A 27,953-nucleotide genomic window follows, 5' to 3' on the forward strand; every position below is an offset into this window, starting at 1 on the left:
TTGCTTGGGCCAAGCCCCCCCTGCCCAGGTTGTGTCACTCCCTACACCCCCTCTCCTTCCAACTGTCCTGGAAGGAAAAAGGGAGCAGAATGACCAGTAGCAGCACATGCTAATTGGCTACCCCTGGGTGGGGCAAGAACTAGACTCTTGTGGCCAGTAGACTCTTGAAATTTGGTTCCATGTGGCGGGTTGGAGATTGAGGTGGGTCCTGATTCCTGAAAAATTGAAGAATACTTTTCTAGGCTTACTATATTCTTTAGTCCTCCACATTTTCCTCAATGGGCCTTTCAGCAGGGCCCAGAAGTCAACACAATGCTTCAGATGAAGACCTTTCCATGCTGGGTCAAGCACCAATCTTCGAAAGCTTTGCATTAGCTTTACATTAGCTCCTTTGCTGTCTACAACTCTGGAGCTGGGAATTTCCTGTTTCTTCTCCAGTACACTGTTGCTGGGGTCAGCTATGCCTTAAATGCCGGGAAGAGATCGCCCGGCTAAATGGGAATTAGGAAGAGTAATGTGGTGAGCAATTGGGGGTTAGGATCCAAGACTCGTTTAAGATGTCATAATTGGGCTTTTGGTTCTTGAGTGCCTTTCCCTGCACCATGCCTCTCTCCCCATCCAAAAGGAGTCTCCGTGGTCTCATACAGAGAGGTTACCGTGGAACGCATCTCCCTCTCTCAAATGTACACAAATAGCACACATGCGCTTGTAATGGCCTTAAGTAGTCCTCAGGAGCACTTTCCGGAGCAAAGCATCAGTTATTAAACTGCCTTTACTTTGCATTTGGGAATTGTCGGGCCCTCCCCCTATCCATTTCCATAGCAACTAATGTATTTCAGATGAGAAAAGTGGAAGAAGATGGAAGAGGATCAAAGGCCAACTCAGTAAGTGGCATGAACAAAACAGGAGACGGGCAAAAGGTGTGCTATGGACTTTCATGGCTGTTTCTGCTGGGCTTGGACATTCCATATTCCAGGCTAGAGGGATAAAAAGAAGCATCATAGAGCTTCTCAAACTTTTTAGTACCCAGTCCCACTTTTTAAAATGACAATCTGTTGGGACCCACTAGAGTCTAGACCAACAAAACAAAACAAAAAGATCTAGAAAGAAATTTATTCAACTAATAATTAAATAGTTGAATCATAAGAGACAACTAATAATAGACAAAATAATAGACACCTAATAATTAAAATCATTAATAAATAATAAACGGAGTTCTGTGCTCCTGAGGTTGCTAGAGACCTTACATATAGTATGTGTGTGTAGACATTTGCTAGACTCTCCCCTACAAATGGAGTTCAAGGACCGTTCCCCCAAACCTATACAGTCATTCCAGGGTACCCAGAAGGCTGAACTGGAGAGCAAGATGTGCAGTGAGGGACTTCCAGGCCAGACAAAGGCTGAAACTGGGTTCAAATGTGATCGACAGCATGTCAATTATTAGAGAAAATGGAAAAATGTGGCATTTTAATTTGGGCGTATGAAGATGATCTCATACCAAAGGTTAGCATTCCCACTAACAATTTTCTTTTGCAAACCAGGCAAGGGAGCATCCTTGCTTGCAATGGTTTTCGTTTGTTTCAGAAACTTTTCACAACCCACCCAAAATTAACTTGTGATGCACAGGTGGGTCCCCACTCACAGTCTGGGAAATACTGTCCTAGAGACATTATATTTTAAAACACTAGTTAATATAAAGTTTGGAGTTCAGGGTGGACTCAGGCTGAGCCCAATCTACTAATTATTGTTTTTTCTATTTAATATTTTATTTACACTAGGCCAATGGAAAACAACAGAAATGTTAGAAAATTAAAATTCAGTTTATTATTGTATTTTAATCAGTGTCAGTGTGCATGTGGATTTGTTTTTTTTTGGGGGGGAGGGGTATGTCTGGTTCATCTTTTGGCCTGGTGCTTAACCCTGAAAGATATCCCGCAAGCAATAATACAGGCCTGTGAAACTGAGGGTCAGAAAAACGTTTTTCCAAATTTATGGTGGTTTTATATGAATTTGGGGTGCCGATTCAAAAAATGGCATCAGTTTTGCCCTATCATGTCTAGTTTTGGAAATGCAGCATAGCTTCATTAGTGAATGGTTCAAGCAGCATTCTCATGAGCAAGTCATGGTATAGGCTTCCTCATGAGGAAGCTGCTTGAGCCATTAACTAACAAGGCTATGTTGTATCTCCGAAACGAGATGTGACAGGGCAAAACCGATGCCATTTTTGGAATCAGCACCCCAAATATATCTGGCAATAGTCTAACTTTTAAGACCGCAAAATGTATGTTTGCCTGTGTAGTTAATACAGTGAATCCTTGATTATAACAGACTTTGAAAACAACAGACATTTACTGCTCCATTAAAAAGTCATGCATATATACATTTTGTGCATGCACATCTCCACTGACTTCAATACATTTGGATTTAACTATTTGCATTAATGGACTTTTTGCATTATCCTTCCCCCATTAGTCCATTAAATTTAGGTTTTGCTGTATTCATATTAATTAATTTAACATGAAGCAGTCTGGGATGAGAATATTTGCATGCACATTCTGGAACCTGGGTGAGCCATGTGCAAATTACACCCCTTCGTCCAAAATGGTTCTCAGGACCTACAGTCCTCTTGAGTTAGAATTCAATCCCAGGTTAGTACTGCTATACATCTGAGTTGGGGAGGCCCCAGACTTTCTGGCACTGAGGTGGTTGTGCCAAATACTATCCCTCCATGCCCATCACAACTGGTAATGTGATAGCCTTTGCTTCACCTACTCCCTGGAGTGAAAAAGGAAGAGGGAGACTCTTCCTTTATCTGGTGTGTTCACTGGGGCATTTGGTGGGCCACTGTGAGATACAGGAAGCTGGACTAGATGGGCCTATGGCCTGATCCAGTGGGGCTGTTCTTATGTTCTTATGAGACAGAGCAGAACAGGAAATGCAGAGGAAGAGTCTTTTAAGCGCTAGTTCACCACTCTCCTCTCCTCCATACTTTTTCTGGTCTGTTCTTTTCTTCCTTTTCCAATTCAGGAAATGCGAATAGGACGAGGAAGAGCGGAGGCGAGTAGGTGGAGGGAGATGGGCACCAAGCTGCTGCCTGAGGCAATTACCTCAGTTGGGCTCATGGATGTGCCAGCCCTGATCTGAGTTCCCCACCTATAAAAATTATTTTGCAATCATTAAATTATGTTTTTAATATGTTGTAAGCCGCCTTGAGTCCCTTCGGGGAGAAAGGCGGGGTAAAAATAAAGTTATTATTATCATCATCATCATCATCATCATCATTCATATCAGCCAAAGAGACTGGGTCATATGACCAGCTAGCAAAAGAGAAATCCCTGCACGATTTAATTAGAATCAAATGATTCATTCCCAAGTTTCAGACTGAGGCAGAAAAAAGAGATGCCTGTTATTATTTATTTGAGAGATTTATTAACATATTGATCACTACAAACACACACTAGTAACTACACCAGGCCCTTTCCCATTCTCTGCCCGGAACAGACTTTCAGCTAAGTTTAACTCTGGCTCAGAATTGCTTTTCTTGGGGTTTGGCAGTCCACCCGCATGCAGGTGTGGGAGAGCAAATTAAGTGCACATATATTTTTCTTTTATCTGTACTCTCCAAGAGGAGAGCATAAAAGCTACAGCTTAAGCATTAATTTGAATTGAATGGGGCCTTGTTAAATTTATTGACACGAAATGAAAAATCCCCAATGTGGTTTTGAACCGTCGTGCTACCCAGAGGCAAGAAATTTTAATTAAAAAAAAAATGCCCTCTAGGCATTCAGTGTGATATACAAGGTTTCCATTCAAACACTCATCTTCCTGGCTCCTTCCCCCCCACCCTGGTTCTACCCTACATGAAAGCCGCGGCTTCGTTTTTCCCCAGCTCCTTTGCTTCCTTCTACACAACATAAATCTACTAATATGCAGTATTAAAAGTGTAAAATCAAAAATGGCAAAAAAGATTCTAGAATCAGATCTACCTCTCCCATAAGCCTCAGTATCAGAGCCATTTTGACGGTAGTTCCCCAACAGCAGAACTGTAATTTCCAGCTATGAATGCTGACAAGCCAAAGCACTGCAGTGGCTGTTAGCTGTTCAGTTGTGTTCTAGCCTCTGACTGAAGGTGCTATTATCTTTTGTCTGTCCAAACTCTTCCGCTGAAATTGAGTGCTGGGAGAGTAAGGACAGACAAAAGAAAATATTTCTTTACTCAGTGTGTGATTAGTCTGTGGAACTCCTTGCCACAGGATGCGGTGATGACATCCGACCCAGATGCTTTCAAAAGGGAACCGGACAAATTTCTGGAGGAAAAGTTCATCCCAGGTGACAAGCCCTGATGGGTAAGTGCAACCTCCTGATTTTAGAAGTAGGCTATCTCATAATTCCAGCTGCAAGGGAGTGGCAACAGGATGCAGGTCTCTTGTTGTCTTGTCTGCTCCCTGGGGCATCTGGTGGGCCACTGTGAGATACAGGAAGCTGGACTAGATGGCCTATGGCCTGATCCAGCAGGGCTGTTCTTATATTCCTATGTGCTTTCCTAGCATCAATGCAGTCTTTTTCTGCACTGCAGAAATGCAGGCGTATCTAGGGAAGATGGTGCCCCCTGGCAAGAACTGAAATTGCACCCCTGTCCAAACAGCGAAAGAGAGACCATGGGGTGGGAAGCCAGCCCAGTCGCACCAAGTGAATTTGTGTGCTATATTTTCTGGGGTGAAATCAGCTTCTATGATTTAGATAAGGGACTATATGTAAGCACTCTGGATAGTATTGTAAAAATGATTCCCTTCCCCACTAGTGGTGTACATTTGCAACACCTCTGTTTGAGGTATATGGAAACACCTTGATTTTTTTCTGCAGGCATTTCCCTTTTTCTGGAGGCCTCCTGAAGCTGGTGCAAATACTCACCATTGGCAGTGGTGCGGAAATATACCATCAGTAGAATACGAATAAGTCCATGCCTGGTGCTCCCCGTCTCATGGCGCCCAGGGCACTTGCCACACTCTAGATATGCCCACGGCTGGAAGGCCTCAGAGTATCTCCCAGATATGACTGGAAGTTACTTCGAGCACAATCCTAAGTGCACCCTGGACCAGCGCAAGTCCCTTGGCCCGGGAGGGCCCCAGGAGGGTCATAAACATACTGTAAAGTCTATGTTGGCTGGGCCAGCGCCAACATGGAGAGGAAAGGCTGCGTCAGCCGAGCTTGGCTGACGCAGGGGTCTGGGGAGGTGGGGAGGAGGTGGGGGACAGGTGTTCTAGGGTGGGGGAAGGGTCAGTGGAGGGGGCGGGCGGGTGGGGAGTGGGAGGCAGGGCTGGGACCTGGCAGTTATGCCGGACCCCAACCGCAATCCCTGAGCAACGTGGAGCAGCTCCAAGTTGCTCCATTCTCAAACTTGCGACACCTCCTGAGGTGGCGCAGGTCCAAGGAGACCCATTGGGGCTGTGGTGGCTTACCCGGGGTAAGGGGAAGAGTTTCCCCTTGCCTTCAGCTGAGTCAATTCTGGCCTCAACCTTGTGCTTTATACAGCACAGGCCCCCTAGCCTGCCTGTTCCAATGCAAGATAGGATTGCGCTCTTCCAGTCACATCTAGGAGGTGTTCTGAGGCATGGGGAGAAGGTGCATGACCTCCAGAGATCTTGACGTGGCCCCCAGGTAAGTAATTGTGGTGCTGTGTGGACCCTCTCTGCCGATTTCATTGTCCATGGAATATAATATCTGTGGGGGATCCTGGAACACATTCCCCACAGATACCAAGGGCCCACTGTATAGGATCAGTGTTAGTCCATCTATCTCAGTAAAGGGCAGGAGGTCTGGTTCGAGGCCACCGGCGACCTTGAAGCAGCTGACAAGCTGAAGCCGAGCTATTCCATCTGCTCTGAGTGTGGGAGGATGGAGGCCAGGATGGAGGCCAGATCAGAAGGAAACATCTGAATTGTGGCTCTTGAAAGATAGAGCCTTCTTTCAATTGTAAAAATCCCTACGGGGATTTAAATAAGCCTGCCTATGTAAACCGCCTTGAATAAAGTCTTGAATAAAGACCAAGAAAGGTGGTATATAAATACCGGTATTATTATTATTATTATTATTATTATTATTATTATTATTATTATTATTATTATTATTATTATTATTATTATTATTGCCTGCATGGACTGGAAACATTTCAGTAGACATGCAAATAGAGGTCTTTCCCAGACCCACCTGGAGATCTGCTTGAGTTTAAATTCGGAACGTTCTGTTTGCGAGGCATAGGCTCTAACACTAACGTATGATCAGTTTACAGATGCTGCTTGACTGGATCAGAGCCGTGGGCCATTTAGCTTAGCATTCTTGGCCCTTGCTAGCAGCATCTTTCCAAAGATTTAGGCAGGGGATTTCTGCGCCCCCACCCCCCAGTTCCAACTGGAGATGACATGGATTAAATTGCAACTTTCTGCATGCAAGGCAAGTGCTGGACCACTGAGCTGTTCCCCCCTCCCATCCCGCTGCACACAGATCAATTTGTGAAATCCCCCCTACTGCTTCCCCCGATTTAGACTCACAGCATGCCCACATAAAGGGATCCTACCTTACTATTGCATATAAAGAAAGCCTCAAATTGGTCATTGGTGAAGAGATTTGGGAACTGTGAGGGGGAAAGGGGAAAAAGACCATCTTCCATCCCTCTGCAAAGAGTTGGTCGGGGGAGGGAGGAAGGGGGTGGTAAAGAATATTTATTGACATTATAATCTAGCACTGCTGCAAGAGATTTATGTACATTTGGGTGAGAATAACATTGCAGCTGCTAGATGGATATTCCTGCACTGAAACTGAATGATGGGATTGCAACACAGCCTCCAAAACAAAAATAACCATTGTTTAAAAGTAAAAAAAAGAAAGATAATATACGTTGCTTGCTGCTTCAGCCAAATACATTAAAAAAAATACCCCAAAGATGATGACACTGCATGCACTACTCAAAATACCAGTGAATGTGGTAGCAATGCACTCCCTTCTCCCCCAGATATAAAATAGCGCATTTTGAAGAGAGCTGCAATGTTTCATTGATCCATCAGTTAAATCGTGAAATTAAAGAAGCTTTTTGGTCAACTTAACTTTCCCTTGATTTACTGAGCAGCAGATTAAAAACAACAACAACAAAAAGCCCACCATCATTTTAATACAAAAACTGTGAACGGCAAGCATCACTCTAGAAGATGCATTCCCCTTTCTCACACACAGGAGGGAGTGCCTCTAATAATATAATAGCTGGCGGCTATGCTGTATCGCGCATCATCTATAAACATGTATAATAAGTAATAAGGACCCTTAACATTCACCTAGCACTTTCTGTGTGCATAAAGCTTCTCAAATGTGTTCCCTCGCTGTAGCCCTTACAACTCTGGAAGATTAGTGTTATTCCCATTTTGCAGATAGAGAAGACTGAGGGCCCAGTCCTATCCAATTTTCCAGTGCTGGGGTAGCTGTACCAATGGGGCATGCACTGCATCCTGTGGTGAGGAGGCAATCACAGAGGCCTCCTCAAGGTATGGGAACATTTGTTCCCTCACCTCAGGGATGCGTTGCGGTTGCACCGGTGCTGGAAATTTGGATAGGATCGGGCCCTGAGGCTTTAAGAGGGTGGTTTGCCTAATGTCACCTAGTGAGAATTCAGGGTGGTGATGATATTTGAACTGTGGATGTCCAGACTCACAGTTGAGTCCCTTCAGCCAATACACTACATTAGTTCTGAATTGTTTTCATCAAATGGCTAATTTTAATTGGACAAGGGCCCTAGGTTTGAGTGTCCCAAGGGCCCATGGTCTGAGCGCAGCCTTGGAATGGCGCATGACACATTCGTGTATGGTGGGAAAGAGACAGATTGTGCAGAAATTCCTAAGTCTCTTCCTCTGCTAAAAAGATGTGTTCCATACAGCAGCATCACTAGGGTTTGCATCCCCTGATGTGGGAGGCCAGTGTGTCACCCAGTGATGGACCTTCTCCCATGCAGCTACTTTGAAAGCCCACTTGGGAGATAAAGCAGGATACAAATGTGTAAATAAATAAATAAATAAATAAATAATGCAGTGAGTGGTGCAATGCCCCCCTGGGCAGTGGGCATGGTGACATATCACCCTGCCCTTGTTGTTTTTTTGGCTATAACTTTTGACAGAACAGAGATATTTCAATGAAGTTTGTTTCATTGCATTCTGCATCAAATAATGCAGCGAGTGATATATAACATGATGGCATTATTCAAAAATACCAAGATTTTAAAATTTTTTAACTAGTAGTGGGGTCACCCCCATGTGAGCATCACCCACATGGTGCAGCCCACACTCCCCACAACCCCCTAGTGACGCCAGTGGTTCCATAACATCTTGCTGTGGCCTGGAACGTTACCTCTCTCTCTTTCTGACAAAGGAAGCAAATCACTTTAAGTTCTCAGCTCGAGGCTCACCTAATATTACATGTGCTGGAACCTGACTTGTTCTGTCTATTGTCAAAGGCAGCTACCATAGCGCCCCTGAGCAGCATCTCACTGACAAGTTAGCCCCAGGCCAGATTCCAGTCGTATCTCAACATGCCACTGCAGGGATGGGAAACAGCATGAAAGAGCAGCCTGGCAGCCGCATCCCTCTGTACCTGTAGACAGCCCGCTTGTCAGCCTCCAGCTGTGCCTGAGGGTCGATGGGAGTGTTGGGGATTGGAGCGTTGGCTGCCGCTGAAGGGGTGGTGATGTGTACTGGCTGGGCTTTCGCCGGTTGCTGCGCTGTGGCCGTCATCTATTAGGGAGACAAGAAAGCAAGCGGTTGAAAAACAAACCCAATCTGGCCCTGCGTAGGCCCTACAAGGTTTGGAGGAAGAGAGCAGGTAAGCATGCAAGCGTTGCCATAAGCTAACGTAAGAAGAGCCCCACTGGATCAGGTCAAAGGCCCAACTAGTCCAGCTTCCTGTATCTCACAAATGGTTGGCAACCTTCAGTCTCGAAAGACTATGGTATAAGTCTACAGCACCCAGTATTCCCAGGCGGTCTCCCATCCAATTACTAACCAGGCTTGACCCTGCTTAGCTTCCGAGATCAGACGAGATTGGGCATGTGCAGGGTAACAGTTGCTGTAATGTATCAGTGGCCCACCAAAAGCTTCAGGGAGTTATGGAACCAGTATCTGTGGGGAGTCCCAGAACCAAACCCCAGTGGATAAAGAGGTCCCACCTGTAATTAACTGATGCAGTCCTTTTGTCACACTTAGCCCCACTCTCGTTTTATAGTCTTTACTCATTGCTATTCTATTTTTTTTTTTAACTTTTCAGAAGTGTAACAAGAGTTTGGATCCATTTCATGTCTGTGCCTTCTACCAGAGATGCAGAACTCCCCTGTGAAGTTACTGTAGAGTTGGCACAGATTGAAGGTTGACTGATTACGTATAAACAGATTATTCTTTGTGAATGCGTATGAGTGTGGCTTCTTCTAAATACGACCGTAACTTGGAAAAAATAAAATCATCCCCATGCCTAATACATCCTGCTGCTAATGCCCTGTAGTGCCAACATTAAAAGCAGTGGAAAGAGAAAGGCCCCTTCGTAAACACTTCAAGTAGGTAATGTATCCATCTAGAATTTCTTGGCAGGGAAAAAGGATTCCGCGGCAGAGGAGTAGATTAAGAGGTTTCAATGCCCTTCATGTATTTTGCAGCAAGCAGATAGAGGTCAGCTTGCTTTTCCAGCCTACACCAATCATGGACAAAGTCCTGCCTTGCTGAAGTCGGAGAAAGGGGAGACAGGAATGTGGACAAAGAAGACCAGGTCTTTCCAAGCTGTTCACAGTTCAAGGAAGTCACATGCAAATGGAGACAGACAGAGTTGGAAGGAATTCTGAGACCACTGAGAAACCCAAAGGTCAGTGCTGAGAGAGAGAGAGAGAGAGAGAGAGAGAGAGAGAGAGAGAGAGAGAGAGAGAGAGGATCACCCAGCCACAGATTTGTTTATTCTGCACACTCCATTCATTCACTGTCCCATTCCGTGGCTACCGAAATGAGAGCCATGAAGACCCACTGAACTTGCTCAAGTGTTCAAGATTTTACCAAACACAAAGGTCTGAAGGTTCCCCACCAAGATCGCTAACATCATGTTGAAAACCTCAACCAACCATATTATCAACCAACCATATTCTCAACCAACCACGGAGATGAAAATCTAACAAAGAGGAGGCATTAACATACAACACAAAATCAAACACAGATCTAAACCCACAATGGAATTTACTTCAGAGTAGAATTGCACTGCAAGTTAAACAAGATTATTCCTGCACAGTATTATTGAACAATCCACCCATGCCAATTTCAGACACTCTCATTTGGCTAGTAATGTACTGGGTTTTGTAGTACAGTCTTGGAATACAATCAAAGTGCACCACTTATGAAAAAATTTGTGTGCCCTTATGTAGCATACATATAGTACATTATTTTTGACATGATTATCACTTTCCAAATTCAATGGAAATTGTGGAATATGGACTTTTCCTAGTAATTCGCAATGGTAACTATTTTATTGATGGTATGTTCTGCACTTCGTCCAAGAGGGCATGATTGGCTCTCCACTCTGTCCTCCCACTTTTACCCTCACAACAATCCTGAAGTAGACAACTGATCCCAGGTTACCCAATGAGTTTCATCTGAACCTCTAGCTTAAGATACTGACCACTGCACCAAGCTGCTGCTCTCACCACTGAATCAGTGATTAACAAATATTCAGCCATTTCCAGATCCACCTTCTCCACTAATTCACCCAAACAGCTTAGTCCAACATTTCTCAAACTGTGGGTCTGGACCCACTTGGTGGGTTGCGAGCCAATTTCAGGTGGGTCCCCTTTCATTGCAATGTGTGTTTTATTTTTAATATACTAGACTAGATGCTACCATGGTAGGTGACTGCCTTTGGAGAAATGTTACAGATCTGTGCTTTTAACAGACTACTATGTCTATGCTTTTAACAATGAGAGTCAATAGGGCTCGCTCCTGGCTAAGTGTAGATAGGACTGTAGCCTTTGGGATGTTTGGGGAATTTTTTTTTCAACAGATCAGCAACTGTTTAGGAGGGTTAGAAGGGTTCTTCTTTATTTTAAATAAATTTTTAAACTTATACATACTGTAAACTTTTCATTTACTTAATTAGTTACTTAATTAGATTTGATTTTGTCATATGGGAGGGCTTTAAATATTTTCCTGCTTGATGACATCATTTCTGCCATGACAACACTTACGGGTTAAGGGTTAATGACAACACTTCTGGTGGGCCCCAACAGATTGTCATTCTAAAAAGTGGGTCCCAGTGCAAAAACATTTGAGAACCACTGGTTGAATAGATTATAGTAGAGGGATCTGTAGGTATTTTGTCACTCATGATCTGCTCCATATCATTGTGAAAAGTTCAAATCATTGTCCACCTGTGGAATGGTTAAGACGGGTGCATGCAAATACTGATCAGGAGTATTAATAAAAAGCTGACAACTTTATTTCATCGTTTCAGGATGCGGGGAAAATCACCCAAGCAACGGATTCTCTCTGCAGGATTGCGAAAAGGGGAGGAAAACTTCAGGATAGAACTAATGCGGGGGGGGGGGGGGAGGAGGAAAACAAAACAGCCCTGGCAACAAGCTGAGAAAAAAAGGCACAAGGCTTGAGCTCCAGTGAAAAAACTCCAAATGTTCTCAGTGAATGTGCTTTGTAGAAGCCATTGTTGCTGGCCGTGGACAGGCTAATGAATCATGGTGGGTTTCCAGGCAGCAAACAAGGGCTTTTGGAAATTCTAAACAGGATTTAAAGCAATTGTATTACCTCCATTGCTGCCGCCTGAATGCATTTCACAGCCAAGTGACCAGAGGGCTGTGTAATGCAGGAGATTTGGGAGCTTTTAAAAAGATGAGAGGAATGTAAAGTGAGCACTAATGCATTTGAACAGGTCTCCATTATCACAGGTGCACTGCTGTTCTGCCATGAAGCCAGCCCCCTCCACCTTGGCCACCTCTCCACTTTCTTTTGAGTTAATGAAACCAGAACTGGGCGTGGGGTTTGCTAATGGTTGATCAAAGCATTGGCTTGCTTGTTGGCCCTTTGCAAGCCTTTCCTGGTTCTTGGCGCCCCTTTCCAGAGAGACACGCTTCAGAAACAACATCAGATCAAACCAGAATGCGTATCAAGGCTAGAAATCATGGTTTCCAGCTTATTACTGGCTGCCTTAAGCCTTTAAGAGATAGGGAAGCATTAAACATTGTAATATAAAAGAATAATTATTATTTCTTAATTTAAATCATCATGAACAGGCTTGCAAAATCAAGGTCAGAAAAACTTTATTCAAAATTTGTGGCTGTTTGATATGAATTTGGGGTGCTGATTCCAAAAATGGCATCAGTTTTGCCCCATCATATTTAGTTCTGGAGATACGGCATAGCTTTGGTACACCATGGCTTCCTCATGAGGAAGTTGCTTGAACCATTCACTAATGAGTTCCCTCTGAAACTAGATAAGGCTAGTTTTTGGAATCAGCATCCCAAATATACCCAGGAATAGGTCTAGCTTTTAAGGTAGCAAAATGTGTGTTGGTCTAGGTCAGGGGTCTCTAAACTTTTTGACTGAAGGGCCACATCAAATATCTGGCATAGTGTCGCAGGCTGGAAAAAAATTAAATATAAAATTTAAATAAATGCTTTAGAGTTGGAACATAAATGAATGAACGGATTCAGATGTTCAGGATTTTTCCAAGCACCAATACAGCCCAATAACTGTAACACATTTAAATGGAACCCCATTCCCCCACCCCACAAGCACAACTCTGGTTGTGTTTAGTCAACAAAATCAGAGGCTTTCAGAGGATCAGAGGCTGGCCAGGGGTCGGACAGAGGCTCTTTGCGGGCCGTATCTGGCCCCCGGGCTGGGTTTTGGTGACCCTTGGTCTAGGTTATTACTTGAAATACTTATATACCACTTTTCAAACAAGTTGAATCACCAAATGCTTTAACAGAGGACCTAAGAAGGTGCCATGGTTCTCTAAAAAATAAAAAAAAGGCAGAAGGGAGACACAGGAGCAAACGGTGGCTGGAAAAGATGCTCCGCTCGGATTAAGAATTGCTCTCCCTCTACTGAGTGTAAGAAAGCTGTCATTTTAAAAGGGACCTCTTTTGCCCAGTTAGCAGGTGTGAGTTGATACAATTCTGTTCCCATTTTTATGCCCCCTGCAGCCAATTTTGGACGCCTGCTAAGTGTGTAGCGGGCCAATGTGTGAGGGTGGAAGGCGAGAACACACAGGTTAGGCGTGGCCTCACGCACCTGGTCATGCCCTCAGACCCTTTTGCTCAATGCCTATCTTCCACTCCCCAAGATAGTTATTTCAACTTGCAAGTGCCATTGCAACAAATGGCAGTTTTGGGATTAAACCACCTCTTTTGGGAAGAAAATGGTGAAGGACGTAAACACCTCCAACTCTCATGCTATGGTCTCCTTCCAGATTGAACTCACCACTTGAGTTGCTATTTAACCCTTTAATAACTCTTTAAATAGACAATGGTCTTCGACATTATGTCTAGTTTGGTTCTTATCAGGGTTGACTTGTAGCATTTTGATGCCTGAAGGAGTGCACTGAATAGTGCTACTCTCTCTTCCCTTTCTCTCTTTTTTCCTATTAAAATCACCCTACCTCCAAATCCTTTCTTCTTCCACATCTCAACCCCTTCCTCTGTTTTTACTGAAAGGGGAGAGAAAATGCAGCATGGTGCCATTTTGCTTTCCTGCACCTGAAGGCCATCCATAGGGAGGCAATGCTGGTAGGGCTGCAGGTTCAATCTTGAGGACAGGGCCCACAAGACTGCCGCCTGAACCTGCCTGCTTCCCCTTGTTTCATTGCTTCATTCCACCTGTGGCTCCCATCCTCCTCTCTTTTAGGATGAGAAAGACACATTATGCAATTGGCTGTAGCACACAGTCAATGTTACCTTGTTACCAGAGGTGTAATGTACTGCCCTGTTATGTCACAATATCATGTGACATCGTGTCATGTCATGTCACTTCTGGGTTCTCCCCAGGGGAGGGGCACTTGCTGCATCAGCTTTACACTCCCCATCCCAGAGCCTCCGCAGGAGAAGAAAAGCCACCAGCACTTCCTCCATAACCAGGGAGGAGCCTGAAAGGCAGTCATGCACCCCTCTTGACATCACCCCTGGGACAGGTGCCCCTCAGGCTTCGCCCTACTTATAGTTCTGTCTGCTACAATTAGCAGCACAAAATTTTGTACTTTGGACTCTCTTGTAAGCAACACTGATGGACACAACAGGAAACAAAGAAACCATCCTCCTCTTCCAGTTCATCTGACTGGCACTGAATTTCATTTAGGCTACAATCCTATATAGACTTTCCTGGGAGGAAGCCTCACTGAACACAATGGGACTTACTTCTGAGTAGACACGCTTAGAAGTGTGCTGTTAGTGTCCTCGGGTTTTACACAAATGTGGTTCAGGACAAAATTCTGATCACTGGGCTGTTCGAATCACATCACACCATCTCGCAAAAGGGACTGCATATTTTAGCACACGCTTTCACTGCTCAGAAGTCTATTCCCTAAACTTCAAGGGGGAAAAAAAATAGCAGGAAAAAGAGCTTCGCTTGGAAATGCTTTAATTTATTACATGGCAACAGATGAAGTGCAAGGTTTTTATGCAGATTCCCAATTTTCAAAAGACAGATTCTCCTGTGCATTTGGAGAGCTTATGCTCAATATTACTGGCCCTTAGCAGAATGAGAAGATTATTTAAGCAGTTGCACCGTTCTCAAAAGGAGCCTTTCCCCATTGCTTTTATTTCATAAAATTCAGTCCTTTTCAGACTGTTGGTTCTGCTGCCTTTGAAAAGCCCTGTCAAACAGTATTTTGCTTGGCAAAAAAGGAGATACAGTATTTATGCTACGCTACCAAGGTAGGAAGCCTCCCTTTGCCTTTCATTGTGCTTCTCTGTCCAAAACAGTACGTGAGGAACCCTTTCCCAGCCAAGTCCTTCAGAAATGACTGTGTTTTCAGAAGAGCAGCTTTTATTGCATTCCAGGGAAAAATGTGCTTCAAGGTAAACCAGGCCAATGTTTATACGAAAACAGGAATGAGTGCCAGGGATGGTTCTCTTTCATTTAAGCAGGGAGAGAGCAATTGCCCCCATTCATCCCAGCATGGCACCCCTTACAGGAGGGGTCTGGTCTAGAGGTCATGGCAGGAGGTCTGGTCTAGAGGATAGAGCCTCCATTTGCCTGAAGATAATATCCACAAGGTCGCCGGTTTGAGGCCACCGGCACCTTGCAACCTTGAAGCAGCTGACAAGCTGAGCCGAGCTATTCCATCTGCTCTGAGCGTGGGAGGATGGAGGCCAGGATGGAGGCCAGATCAGAATGAAACATCTGAATTGTTGTGGCTCTTGAAAGACAGAGCCTTCTTTCAATTGTAAAAATCCCTACGGGGATTTAAATAAGCCTGCCTATGTAAACCGCCTTGAATAAAGTCTTGAATAAAGACCAAGAAAGGCGGTATATAAATACCTGTATTATTATTATTATTATTATTATTATTATTATTATTATTATTATTATTATTATTCCAGTGGCAGCTTGCCGGTGTCTCGGTTGTGTTTCTTTTTATACTGTAAGCCCCTTTCTCTCATTTCTTTTGCTATGGAAACCACTTTAAGAACTTTTTTTTGGTAGAACATGATGATGATGATGATAATGGGGGAACCTCAAAACTGAGGGAGTTATTGAAAACGGATGAGTGAAAATTTGGGGGGATTTTTGTATTCAAACTGACAAGCACCTAGTCTACAACATCCCCAGTTTTGACAACTGTTGAAAAGAAGCAGGTGTGGATTTGGCAATATGAGAACTGAAGCAAAAGGAAAAGAAAAAGATTATATATAATATATATATAAAGATTTGTAAAATGGTTCAAAGCCTATGGCAGAAAAAGGCTCAATTGTACCAATCGTCAGGGCTCTAGGTGCACGACAAAAAGACTTTGAAAAACACTAGAACATCATAGGTGTAAATGAAATCACTACACACCAACCACAGAAAGCAGCCTTACTTGGAACAGCACACATATTACAAAAATATTGGCCAATATCATAGGCCCTTGGGAAAGACCTGATATTCAACAGGTCAAACTCAGCCACCAACATCTGGCAGACTGTATATAAGAACCACAACAATTTCATCTCTGAGAGAGGAGGGGAGAGATAAGGCTGAAAACTCTCACCAAGTCCCCCAGGACATGCTTACTCTAAAGTAAGCCCCACAGAATCCAGTGACTTTTCCCAAGGAAGAAGTATACTGTCATATTTTGTGACGGAAACCCACCTGTCATAGTTTCTAATTGTATTATACACCTCCTTGGATGCAATCTTGCTGAAAGGTGGTTTACACTGTAACAAGCTAGCCAGTGTTTTAAGCCAGGGATGCAAGTCACCCAGTGCTTTTGTTAAGCTCATTGGTCAGGAGGCTAGTTAATGCTTCTTAACAACTTCCTGATGGTCCTGAATAGGGAGCCCTCAGGACCCTCTATATGCACCTCCTTGGAGGAAAGGCTGTGGCGCAAGTCTCAGGTGTCTTATTTCTCTTTTTGTGTGGTGAGTGAAAAGGACAAAGAATAACAATGAGCTGAGGATTCTGGAACAGAGAGATTTGATCTGAGAGAAACTGCATTGGAAGCTAAGGGGAGGAACTGGCAGCCAACAGACATGCTCAAAAGACACATGAAAGTGCAGAGGCTTGCTGGAGCATGTGCCACCGAACTCCATCCAAACCTCAAACCTGCACATTTGTAAATAACACCACTATAACAAAGATACCATATGCCTCCAGTGTTTTCTCCTCTAAAAGAAGCCAAGTAATGCTTTGATCCTGGAATGTCTCAGCATTTCAAAAAAAGTGAGACATGAACATATAACAGTAAATTTTGTAATGAATGATCCCATGGGAACATTGGTTCTCTTACCGTGTGTTCAGCCCCAGTAGTCTTGATGGGTCTACTCAGATCTGTGCCAGCTGAGCTTCTGCAGAACTGAGGAAGCCCACGTAGGGCTCTGTGACTATGGAGGGGAGGTAGGATTCAGCAACAGATAGGATTAAGTTCGGATTCATACAGAATTCAGCCAAGGAAGCCCATGTAGGGCTCTGCGACTACGGAGGGGAGATAAGAACCTCTGCTGCCATCTCCGCCCTCCTCCTGGACCCAATCTACCCTCACTTCCTCCACTGTTTCACCCCCTCACCACCTTCTCCCTGCCCCTAGCGGCCTCCCCGTAACTCAGTAGAGATACTTACTGTCCAGCGCTCATCTGTGCCGTCCTACCAGTGCAGACTGGCACTGGCATATCTGCTGGCACAGCATGCTCCCCACTGGTGGTGAAGTGCCTTATGGCACTTGCACTGTGGTGGTTGCCGGAGCAGCACGCGGGCCGCCAGTGCTGACCTGGCTTAGGATCAGTTTGCCCATCTCCTTTCCCTTTTTTTCTTTGCGTAAGCAGAAGAGTTCCTACAGACTTCGGGGGCAAAGAAGACTGACAGTGATGAAGTTTTTCTTGATTTAAAAAAAGAAGAAGAAAAAGTCCTGAAACTCCTCATAGGAATGAACAGTTAACTACATTTCCCTGCTGCCTTTTCTGACTCCAGTTTCAGCTGCCTAAGCAGGAAAAAGAAGTCACACTGAAGGCACAGCTAATGGGAAATAGAGCTGCGTTTTATGAAATACCATGTCGATTCAACTTAGTGTGCGGTGGGGTGGGGAGGGGAAAGAGGGCGAGGAAGGGACCAAGAGGAGCAGCAGAGCGAACAAACGATGACACAGAAGTTCCCGAAGCCATAAAAGGACCCCACCAAGGTATCATTTGTGCAAAGTGACCTTTCTCACCAGAGGGACACATTTCCGCGAGGAGGATAAAGAGGCCCGAGTGACTTCCAAAGTGGCTCACATCGCAAAGATTTCACTTCATCATGGAAAAGCCTCTCTGAGGTGGCAAAGCGGTCTGTGTGATCGAGTGCAGCAACTTGTGCCATAGATCAGAGAGCCAGAAGTCACAGAAAAGGGCTCTCTCTCTCTCTCTCTCTCTCTCTCTAATTATATACATAAAATGTTCATGCGCTGTCCCACATTGTTTGCTTTCAGACTTTGCCAGGCTTCACCGTGCAGCCCTGCTGGTTGCATCTGAGGCGAGATACAGGTGAGGCTGATGTGTTTGTTGTGGTGGGCAGACTCCCAGAAGCCCCTGCAAAACATTTAGGAAGGGGCTGGCAAGAGGTTAGTCAATGGCTTTCCAAGCACTGGCTGCCCATCAACAACAGGGTGATGGAACAAAGGAGTGAAAGATTCCTGGCCAGAACGCTTCCCCCTTACAGCTCGCCACTCTCTGGACAGGGAGGTGGAGTCTGGCAGAGTTTAGGCTAGGGGTGTCAAACATAAGACCCCCAGGCCGGATGAAGGCCATGGAAGTTTTTTATCTGGCCCTTGGGCTTTCCCAGCACAACCATCAGCTGCTGAGCTGAGGTGTCATTGTTGAAAGGGCAACCCCCCATGATAATTGGATTCTCCCATATCTTGGAAAATATGATAAAGGTTTTCATATTTTCTCTTCTGTCATTTGCAGCTAATGAGTACCTAAGTGAGAAAAAAGTTCCTACTTCTGGTCATGACCTTCTTAATGACATCACTTCCTGCTTAATGACATCATTTCCAGCCCTCAGCAAGTATCATGAATGCTATTCAGCCTGCTATATGAAACGAGTTTGACACCACTGGTTTAGGTAAACACTTGAGCCATTTAAGGTTCCATTCTAACCTTAGGTCTAAGGTCTGTGGCCCTTGGTGGTGCAATCTACCACTTGGGGTTTTCCAGGGTTCTGAAGCCCTGCTGTGCCTTCCCACCAATCCAACCTTATGGATGCCATTTTGGTGCCATTGAACCCTATAGTGCTGGAACAGATAGGATTGGGCTATTAGTCTCTTTAAATCCCCCAATTTTTTTTTTCTTTAAGGTTCTCAGGCTCAGGTCTGCTAACACCGTAAGCTGCTCTGAGTTCATGGATAGTGTGGAATATAAATTATTTGTTACTGTTGGGAATTGACCTGGTGGCTCCTATGGGGGTGGGGGGGAGAAGGATAGGATAAAATTTTCTTAAATAAATTTTATCTTATAACAGCTGCAAGGCTTGTATGTGCTAGACCAGCTATTTTCAACCTTTTTCGTCTCATGTCACACTGGCAAGATACTAAAATGGTCAAGACACATCATCATTTTTTTTGCAATTGACAAGGCACACTGTGCAGTCAATGGGGGGTTCACATCCCCCAATGGTCCTATTGATAAATGACCCTCTTCCAAATTCCTGTGGCACACCTGGGGACCAATCGCGGCACACCAGCGTGCCATGGCACAGTAGTTGAAAATGGCTGTGCTAGACATTGGAAGGCTACAACAACTAATATGGGGCATAACAACATTGGTTAAGCAAATAGTATATTAGAAACCAAGCCTGAAATTTCAAGAAACCTGCACCAACTGGTCTAATGTTCTTAACAATATATCAGGAGAATTAGCTAACAACATTTTTAGCTGATAAGTTCAACAGTTGAATGTTTTACTCTTGCATGAGGAATGATGCTTTCAAGGCACTAAGTACGTGGATATACTTATGAGTTATTTCTTGTTTATTATTAAAATATAAACAGACACAACCACAAAGCAGGAAGACTGAAAGCCATCTAAGAAGCAGTGGTTGCTCCCAAGGTTCACTCATACATCAAAGGCCAGGCAGAACAGGTGTGTCTTGCAAACCCTCTTGAATGCTGGGAGGGAGCAGAGGGGCATTCTGAATCTCCTGATGTAGGGAGTTCCAAAGCCACCACAGAGATGGCCTTCTCCTTCAAATAAACACCAACAAGGGACAGCTCAGAGGATAGTGCTTGTCCTAGAGATTCCCAGAGAGAGGTGATCTAGCCTAGTGGGTAAGCAGTGGAGGTGCAAACCAGGACTTCCTCTGCTTGATTCTTTCCTCTGCTATGAACAATCTGGAAAGCTACTCCCTCTGTCTTCCCATCTGCAACAGATGCCAACAATACTTGTGAAGTACTTTGTACACTCAGAAAGTGTGATACAAATGCTAGTCAACATCATCATCATGGGCATAATTCAGAGACAGCCCAAGACCAATTAGCACAACGCAGCAAGTCAAATGCTGCCTCCTTTTACCTGGTGACATGCCAGGTTCTGCTCCTTCCACACCGTAGTTTGAAAAAGGAAGTGCAGAAGAGAGGAGAGTGGCATACTAGACTGTCTTCATGCTTCCTTTTCCACTCAATTCATTTTCCAATCCAGTGGAGGTTGTGGGAGGACGGGCATGGCTAGCCTACCAATCTGCTTCCTGAGTTGGCCTCATGGATGGGTCAGCCTGGTGCTATCAGTGCCATTTTCTTTCTCTTTATGTGTCGCTAATTGTTCCCCCACCTGATTGCATAAGTATGAGTTGAGTCCCCTTCTGCTGCTTCTTTTAAATATGTGGCACTTCCAGGTTGAAGCATGTCAACGGCGCATCAAGAGAACATCTAAGAATGGCCCTAAACGAAATGAAGCTATGAGCGCAAACACTTCTTTAAAAGTCATAAAAATGTATTTGACGTGAAGTTTCTACTTCAGTATGTCAGTTTCACAACCCTCATTAACTTTCATTTGGAGCAATTCACCAAGCACAGAACTCTCCTCCACACCCACTTCAATAAACAGTAAAAAGAGTCGGGAACAGGTCAAGTGGCTAAAATTACACTGCATCATAACTGCCAATAGTTTGGGCTGCTATTCAATTTACATTTTTTTTTTTTTGGTTGATTAATTGATTTAGACTGAACTAGAAGGACAAAAGAAGTCCACAAAAGGAAGAGACCAATCCAAGATGTTAACCCACACCTTGTTACCTTGTTCCGCACCTGGGGCAATCCAAGCTGATCTGCAGCCCACCCACTCCAAATATTGTCACCACTGCCAGTAAGCACAAAATGCCATAGCTAAGTTGGGACTGGTGTGTGTTCCACTGCTCCACCTTGAAGCAGAGTGGCAGTGTTCCACAGACTCCGCTGGGAGGAGGGGTTGCATGGCAAACACCACACTCCACTGCGGTTGCATGGCAAACACCACAAAATCAGCCCTCTTGCCCCGCTGCCTTCGTCCTCATACTGCTCTAAACAGAGCGCATGTGCATAAGAGACTGCAGGTGTAGAAGTGATGCAATGGTATGCGGAGATGTCACTGTGTCACCCTGCCCTGGGTACCCCTCTCCCCAGCTACACTACTGTAAGCACATTGCTAGCACCCTGCACCAGCCGGGTACCCAGCATGACTATGCATGCATGTACACTGTCACATAGCGCACACATGTTCAGAGCACGATACCATAGTCTTTCGAGACTGAAGGTTGCCAACAACACTGTCACAACACTGAGTGTTAGGGCTTCGCCAGGTGAGTTTCTGGTGGTCATGGGACCTTAGCCTGTTTCTGCCCTGGCTGATATGCCCCTCCCCCCGGCCATCTAGGTTTTAAACTTGTGATTCACTCCTTTATTTTTTTGCCCCCAAACAGCCTGGGACCACATTCTCTGAAGGATTGTCTCTTCCATATCAACTGCCTAGACTTTAAGGTTGGATGCAGAATCCCTGCCTGTGGATCTGTCACAATCAAAAGTGTGGCTGATAGGAACCAGGTGCAGGACCTTTCCAACGGTGGCCCAGTTGCCTGGGAATATCTTGTCTAGAGAAGTTAAACTGCTCCTCTTCCTTTCTGTTTTTAAAGACGATTTTATTCTGCACGGCTTTTCTATTTCATGGTATGGATCAGCCCTGAAAAATCCTCTTTCTTTATAAAATTCTCTTGGTTACTTGTAGGGTTTTTTTAAGCCTACAGCACCTGGTATTCCCAGGAGGTCTCCCATCCAAGTACTAACCAGGCCTGACCCTGCTTAGCTTCCAAGATCAGACGAGATCGGACGCATTCAGTTTTTAGAAAGGGTTCACTGTGCTTTTTAGACTTTGCAAGCTGCCTTGAAAGGTGTGATAGAAATAAAATCAATAAATTGCTCCATATTTTCACTGCTGCTGGTTTGGTTTGGCATTTTGTTGTTACTTTGCTTTTAAATCTTGTAAGCAGGTTTGCAAGGTGTTTCTGTAATACGGAAAAGTGGAGTACATACAAACAACATATAGTCATGGATCTGGAACAGGAGGTCATCAGTGTCTAGAATATTTCTTGACTCAGTTACAGAATCCTAGAAAAATCAGCCTTCGGCTGAAATCAATATTTGCACCCCCTTTTCCCAATGACAAGGAACTACCAAAGCAATTTACACAGCATGGTCAGTCTTTTGAAAAGACTACTATACCATGAAGAACCAGAGATATATTTCTCCTTCTAAGTCAAGAATAACTGAATTTTTCCTTTATTTGCATTCTCCCACAATAAGGTTTTCCTTCACCCAAAGGTTTTACATTCCTGCCTACTTTTCCCCATCCTATATTAGACAGCTGACCATGGCCCAGAATTACACTGAAATGGGTGATTCATCAGGAGAAATGCCTGAGCAAATATTAATTACAGATGGCAAGACTGATAGATAGAAAAGGATAATTAATAACTGGGGGAGCAGCAATTGCCTCCGATGTCTAGAAGATGGCTGCTTTGAAACCCGTGTAAATGGCTTTGGATGTGACCCTAGAGGATCTCATGAAGGACAATTTCATCAATAGATAGTAGCCATAACTCATGTTCAGAGGCAACGTACGGGGCTGTTCCAAGACATCCTGGCACTTGAGGTGGAGTGTTGAATGCCACCAGCTGCAGCAACTCCTCATCTTTTTCCTGCTCACTGGACTTGACAAGAAAGAGGAGAATTGGTCCATTCATGAGGTCAGCTTAGGCAGTTGCCTCAGGTGGCAAATAGGCAGACCACACCCAACCTCTACCATTCCTTCTCTTATGAGCCATGTATACTTGGCAATGTATCTCCAGGTACCATGAGGACATATAAAGAGCCAGGGCTGTTGCCTTCATGCTCTGATAGTGGCTTCCTAATAGCAAGTGGCTAGTTACCATTGGAAAGAGGATGCTGGAATGGAAAGACCATTTATCTTATCCATCCAGCAAGGGATCTTCTTTTCTTATGTTTTCGGCTTGGAACAAACAGGAAGCAGATGAAGGTAGAGCCTATCATCCAGTAGGGAAGGGACAGAAATCCTTCTAAACATGCACACAACAGAGTCTAAGCACTGGTGTCGCTAGGGGGTGTGGGGGGTGTGGGCCGCACCGGGCGATGCGCCTGGGAAGGTGACGCGCCCTGGGGGAGGACGTGCTAAAATCGCGGCATTAGGAGCTACTGTGTCATGCCATACACCTTTGGATGTGGAATGGCCAACGGAGTGCAATGCGACAAACAATTGAAATAGCTCCTTTCCTTCAAATGTTACGGCCAAAAAACCAGAAGGAAAAAATGAATGGATCCCTATGGAAAGTGAGCTGTATCGCGTGTTTACTCGCGAGTAGGCGTACTTGCCATAGTCTGTCGGAAAGGGGAGGCTGAGAGGAATCCAATGACACCAGAATGGTCCCACTCCAGTGAATTTAACCCCCAAAAAACACCTGAGAAGCTCCCCCCTCCCAGCTGCAAGTCTGAGCCCAAAACGAAGTCATGTGGCCTCGTTTACTTGCGAGTAGACGGACTTGCCTTAGTTGAGGCAGGCTGAGAGGCTCCAAGGATGTCAGAATGGTCCTGATCCAATGAATGCAGCCTCCAAAAACACAGAGAAGGAGGTCCCCCCTCCCAGCTGCGAGTCTATGGAGCCCTATGGAAAGTGAAGCAGCCTCATGTTGGGTTTACTCGCGAGTAGGCAGATGAGCCTTGGCTGGTGGTCAGGTTAGGCAAAGGGGAATGTGCATACACCAGAATGGTCACGATCCGATGGAACTGGAGCGCAACAAATGCTCCAGAAGGCACCCTCTCCCCACCCCCACTAAAAAGGACAAAAAAAGAGGCTTGAACTGGTAAGGGGAATGTTTTCTATTTTGCACTTGCAAAGCCAGGAGCGTCTTGATCTTGATAGGCATGAAACAGAAGAACTTTAACTGGGCACTGGGGAGGGCTGGAAATCTCATTGGTTCTTTTTGGGGGGTTGTTATTGCAGGCAGGCTACAGAGTAAGCTCCATTGACCACTATGGGACTTACTTCAGAGTAGACATGCATAGGATTGGGCTCACAGGCTGCAATCCTAACCACACTTTCCTGAGAGTAAGCCCCATTGACCACAATAGGACGTACTTCAGAGTAGATTCACTTGATGGAACAGGACTGGCTCCCCCTTAATTGATTATTTCTTTTATTTTAATTTAATTATTTATAATTATTTATTTTAATTTGCTTCATGATGCCACTTCTGGCATGTGTGTGTGTGTGTGTGTGTGTGTGTGTGTGTGTGTGTGTGTGTGTGTGAGAGAGAGAGAGAGAGAGAGAGACTACAAGTTTTCAAAATCACTAAAATCAGAGTTTGGAGGAATAATCCCATCACGTTATAAATCAATCAATGTGTAATTTCATGCAGAATGCAATGAAACAAACCACATTGAAATATCTGTGTTATAACAAAAGGTACAGCCAAAAAACAGGTGGGGCATCTTCACCACCATCTTTCTGCTTCCCAAAGAGGCCCTCAGGGAGACTTATGCAATGTTAAAAACACAATATTCAAGACAGTAATTTAAAAACAAAAATCATTCAAAAAATAAATCAAAATAGCTGCTTTGGGTCCCCTTACAGCAGCCATTTTCAACCACTGTGCCGTGGCACATTGGTGTACCACAAGTGGTCCACAGGTGTGCCACAGGAATTTGGGGAAGATTATTTATTAGTAGGGCCAATGGGGAAGTGAGCCCCCAATTGGCAGCATGGTGTGCCTTGTCAGTGTGCTGTGAGATGAAAAAGGTTGAAAATGGCTGCTTTAGAGGGAGAAAGGTGGGATAGAAGTATGGTAAATAAATAAATAAATCTAACTAAGGACCCTCCCCTCCCCCAAAGAAAGACAGAGAGTGCAAAGACTGGGTAAACAAGTATCCTAAGTTTATAACTGCAATCTTATGCATATTTACTCAGAGGTAAGCTCTACTGTGGTCAAGGGGGCTTACTCTCACGTAAGCATGCATGGGATTGTAACCCAAATCTGACTGATTTCACTATCAGTCATTTCCCTATCAGACTCAGTCACAACTAATTAAACTTAGGATATAACCTATTGGCTTTTATTTAGACTTATTTCAGGAACTTGCTTTGAACTCCTTAATTTAGAACTGAGTGTGACAGAAGAAAACCTGTCAGTTAAAAGATGTGAGGATTCCAGGTGACTTGGGGGATATTCCTGTACAGTTCTGTCTCAACCCACAAAGCATCAGAGGACATGGCTGGAAGCCAGAGGGCAAGATTATGTAGGGAACAGATTTTAACGAACAGGAACGAAACGTGCAAATGCAGCCACTTGGCAAGTTCAACAAATGCGCCTGCAAAGATGCGATCAATAAGGTTTGACCAGCCAGCTAGAAATCTCTTTGCAGGGCCAGGTAAACCAAAACAAATAGGCGGTTGCTCATTTCGATAACAGCATCTCTTGGCCTACTGCTTACTTCTCAAACGCTCCAGTGTCAACATGGTAACTGAAAACATGCAAGCCATTATTTTGCGTCCTTTTTTCTGGGCAGAGCGCTTATTGAGGCGAAAAGCCCTGAGTCACACCAAACATGGAACAAAGGGGATATTGGTGTCCATGGAGGAAGTGACAAGGAACCAGCTGTAGTGAGTAGGGGCAAGCACAAGAACCAGACCATCAAGTGTTGAATTAGGACTTTTCAAAAAGTTACTTTTCAAAGCACAAATTGCCCTACTGATACAGGTTGATTACCCCTTATCCAAAATTCCCAAAACCAAAATGCTCTGAAATCTGTGACTCTTTGAGAGCTGAGATGTGATTTCACATAATGGGTTGAAGGTGCTGGCCTACACACGCGGGTGCATTATCCAGTTGAGAAAGCCGGCTGTGTCCGGTGGCTGCAACCCAGAAGGCAGCGTGGGTGTACAAAAGGTGGCATGGAGCTGAACGAGTCGGGGACCTTCCAGGGGTTGATGGGGAAGGGATGAGCATCATCCACAATTACCTTGCACATGCCCAATCTCGTCTGATCTCGGAAGCTAAGCAGGGTCAGGCCTGGTTAGTACTTGGATGGGAGACTGCCTGGGACTACTGGGTGCTGTAGGCTTATACCATAGTCTTTCGAGACTGAAGGTTGCCAGCCATCTCTCTGTACTGAACACTATCTCCCGATCTTGTCTGATCTCGGAAGCTAAGCAGGGTCAGGTTTGGTTAGTACTTGGATGGGAGACTGCCTGGGACTACTGGGTGCTGTAGGCTTATACCATAGTCTTTTGAGACTGAAAGTTGCCAACCATTCACAATGGGAGCAGAAAGAACATGTGCAGACCATATGCACCATGGGGAGGTTGCTTCTTTGTCTGCATAATGGCTTACACAGGCAAAGAAGCAACCTGCCCCTGATGCATGCGGTCTGCACATGTGGTGTTCGCTCCCGGAGTGGATGATGGATGTTTATAAATATAATGGGATATCTTGGGGATGGGACGGGACTGAAGTCTAAATGCATGAAGGTCTTGGCCCCATGTGTGGTATTTTCCTACCTACCCAAGATTCTTTCAATCACCTCACTTCTCTTCCCACACTTGCTGTATTTCAAAAGGAGGGTGGAATGGAAGAGGCGGGGGGGGCACTTCCTGGGAGATCCTCCAGCCCTCTTTTCTCCTCTCTACTCAGAAGGGGAAGAGCCTTGGGAGTGGATTCGCAATCACCGGCATCCCTGGAAGGACATTCTCTCCCGTAGTAGCTCCGGAGACCAGCACCACTTCTATGGAGATGCCGTGGCTGCACTTAACCAAACAAGAGCGCCAACTGATTTCCAAGGTGAACAAAATGTTCATAGCATCACTGGAAGCTGCAGGTGCTTTGGAAGGTCTGTCAATGGGAAAGCAGTACAACACCGACACTTCCAAACCAAGACTTCAGCATACAGTCATACCCCAAATTCAGCCCCTCTTTTGGACCCACTTTCAGAGTTATGTGAATCAGCCGTCGGGGGCTTTCCAAGGAAGCTGAATCACATCCCTCCTGAGGGGTCTTGTTTCTCAACACTGCAACATGCTTTCCAGAGATACAGATACTGCTGTTGATCTCAGCTGTATTCTAAAGTTCCGGTCCTGAAAACGCTGGCAGTGCTATTTGGTAAATTTGTGGCCAGCCCGGCACAGAGCAGGGATCCCTTTTCTCTTGAGACATGAAAGTGTTTGGCACCTTGACTAGGTTGGATCTGGGGGAGGGGGCTCCTTTCAGCAGCTGCTATTTGTTAATCCATAGTATAATGTGAATTAAATTAGGCTCTTCACACTTAACTAACCCTCAATCTGCATACTTTTGTCACTCCCGAGGTTTCAAATGAAGCTAACAGCTAATCCCTTCAGCCCTAAACTTCTCCCAGCTGCTGGCTCATAGCAAGTTATGGGGGGATTCCAACAATTCAGGGCCAGTAAACTTAATCCTAAAGCTGTTAGGCTCTTCTAAAATAAGGAGACCCACCAATTTAAAGAGGCTAGCCTTAATTAATGGGGAAGGAGGCATTTGGGTTATTTCGCAAGTGCGAAACAAAACACTTAGCCAGAAAGCCAGGTTCTATCGCTTAGCCCCCAGCTTTGTGGTGCTTTCTCTCCATCCTGATACTACTGCAAGCATGTTCCACAGCAGTGTTAGAAAATATCCAAAGAGACAGCCCTCGGCAATGAAACCCTGGCAGGAAGGGAAGAA

The 27,953-nt window shown here is 44.8% G+C and overlaps 1 protein-coding gene, 1 long non-coding RNA gene and 1 pseudogene across 4 annotated transcripts in view; 1 reads left to right on the forward strand and 2 right to left on the reverse strand.

Annotated features, from left to right (window-relative positions):
* PKNOX2 (PBX/knotted 1 homeobox 2) overlaps positions 1-27,953 on the reverse strand; it is a 328,938-nt gene that overhangs the window by 78,395 nt on the left and 222,590 nt on the right. For all 3 annotated transcript variants that reach the window (XM_066639289.1, XM_066639288.1, XM_066639290.1), the window contains one exon: positions 8,632-8,771. In XM_066639289.1, the coding sequence (XP_066495386.1) occupies positions 8,632-8,771 (140 nt within the window). The remainder of the gene's footprint in view (positions 1-8,631; positions 8,772-27,953) is intronic.
* On the forward strand, positions 8,598-11,600 carry LOC136662185 (uncharacterized). Its single transcript, XR_010794972.1, has 4 exons — positions 8,598-8,859; positions 9,301-9,587; positions 9,683-9,885; positions 11,515-11,600. It is a non-coding gene; the product is annotated as an uncharacterized lncRNA (long non-coding RNA).
* LOC136662911 (5S ribosomal RNA) lies at positions 8,991-9,110 on the reverse strand (annotated as a pseudogene).

The sequence above is a fragment of the Tiliqua scincoides genome, chromosome 11 (assembly GCF_035046505.1).
Source record: "Tiliqua scincoides isolate rTilSci1 chromosome 11, rTilSci1.hap2, whole genome shotgun sequence".
Taxonomy (NCBI): domain Eukaryota; kingdom Metazoa; phylum Chordata; class Lepidosauria; order Squamata; family Scincidae; genus Tiliqua; species Tiliqua scincoides.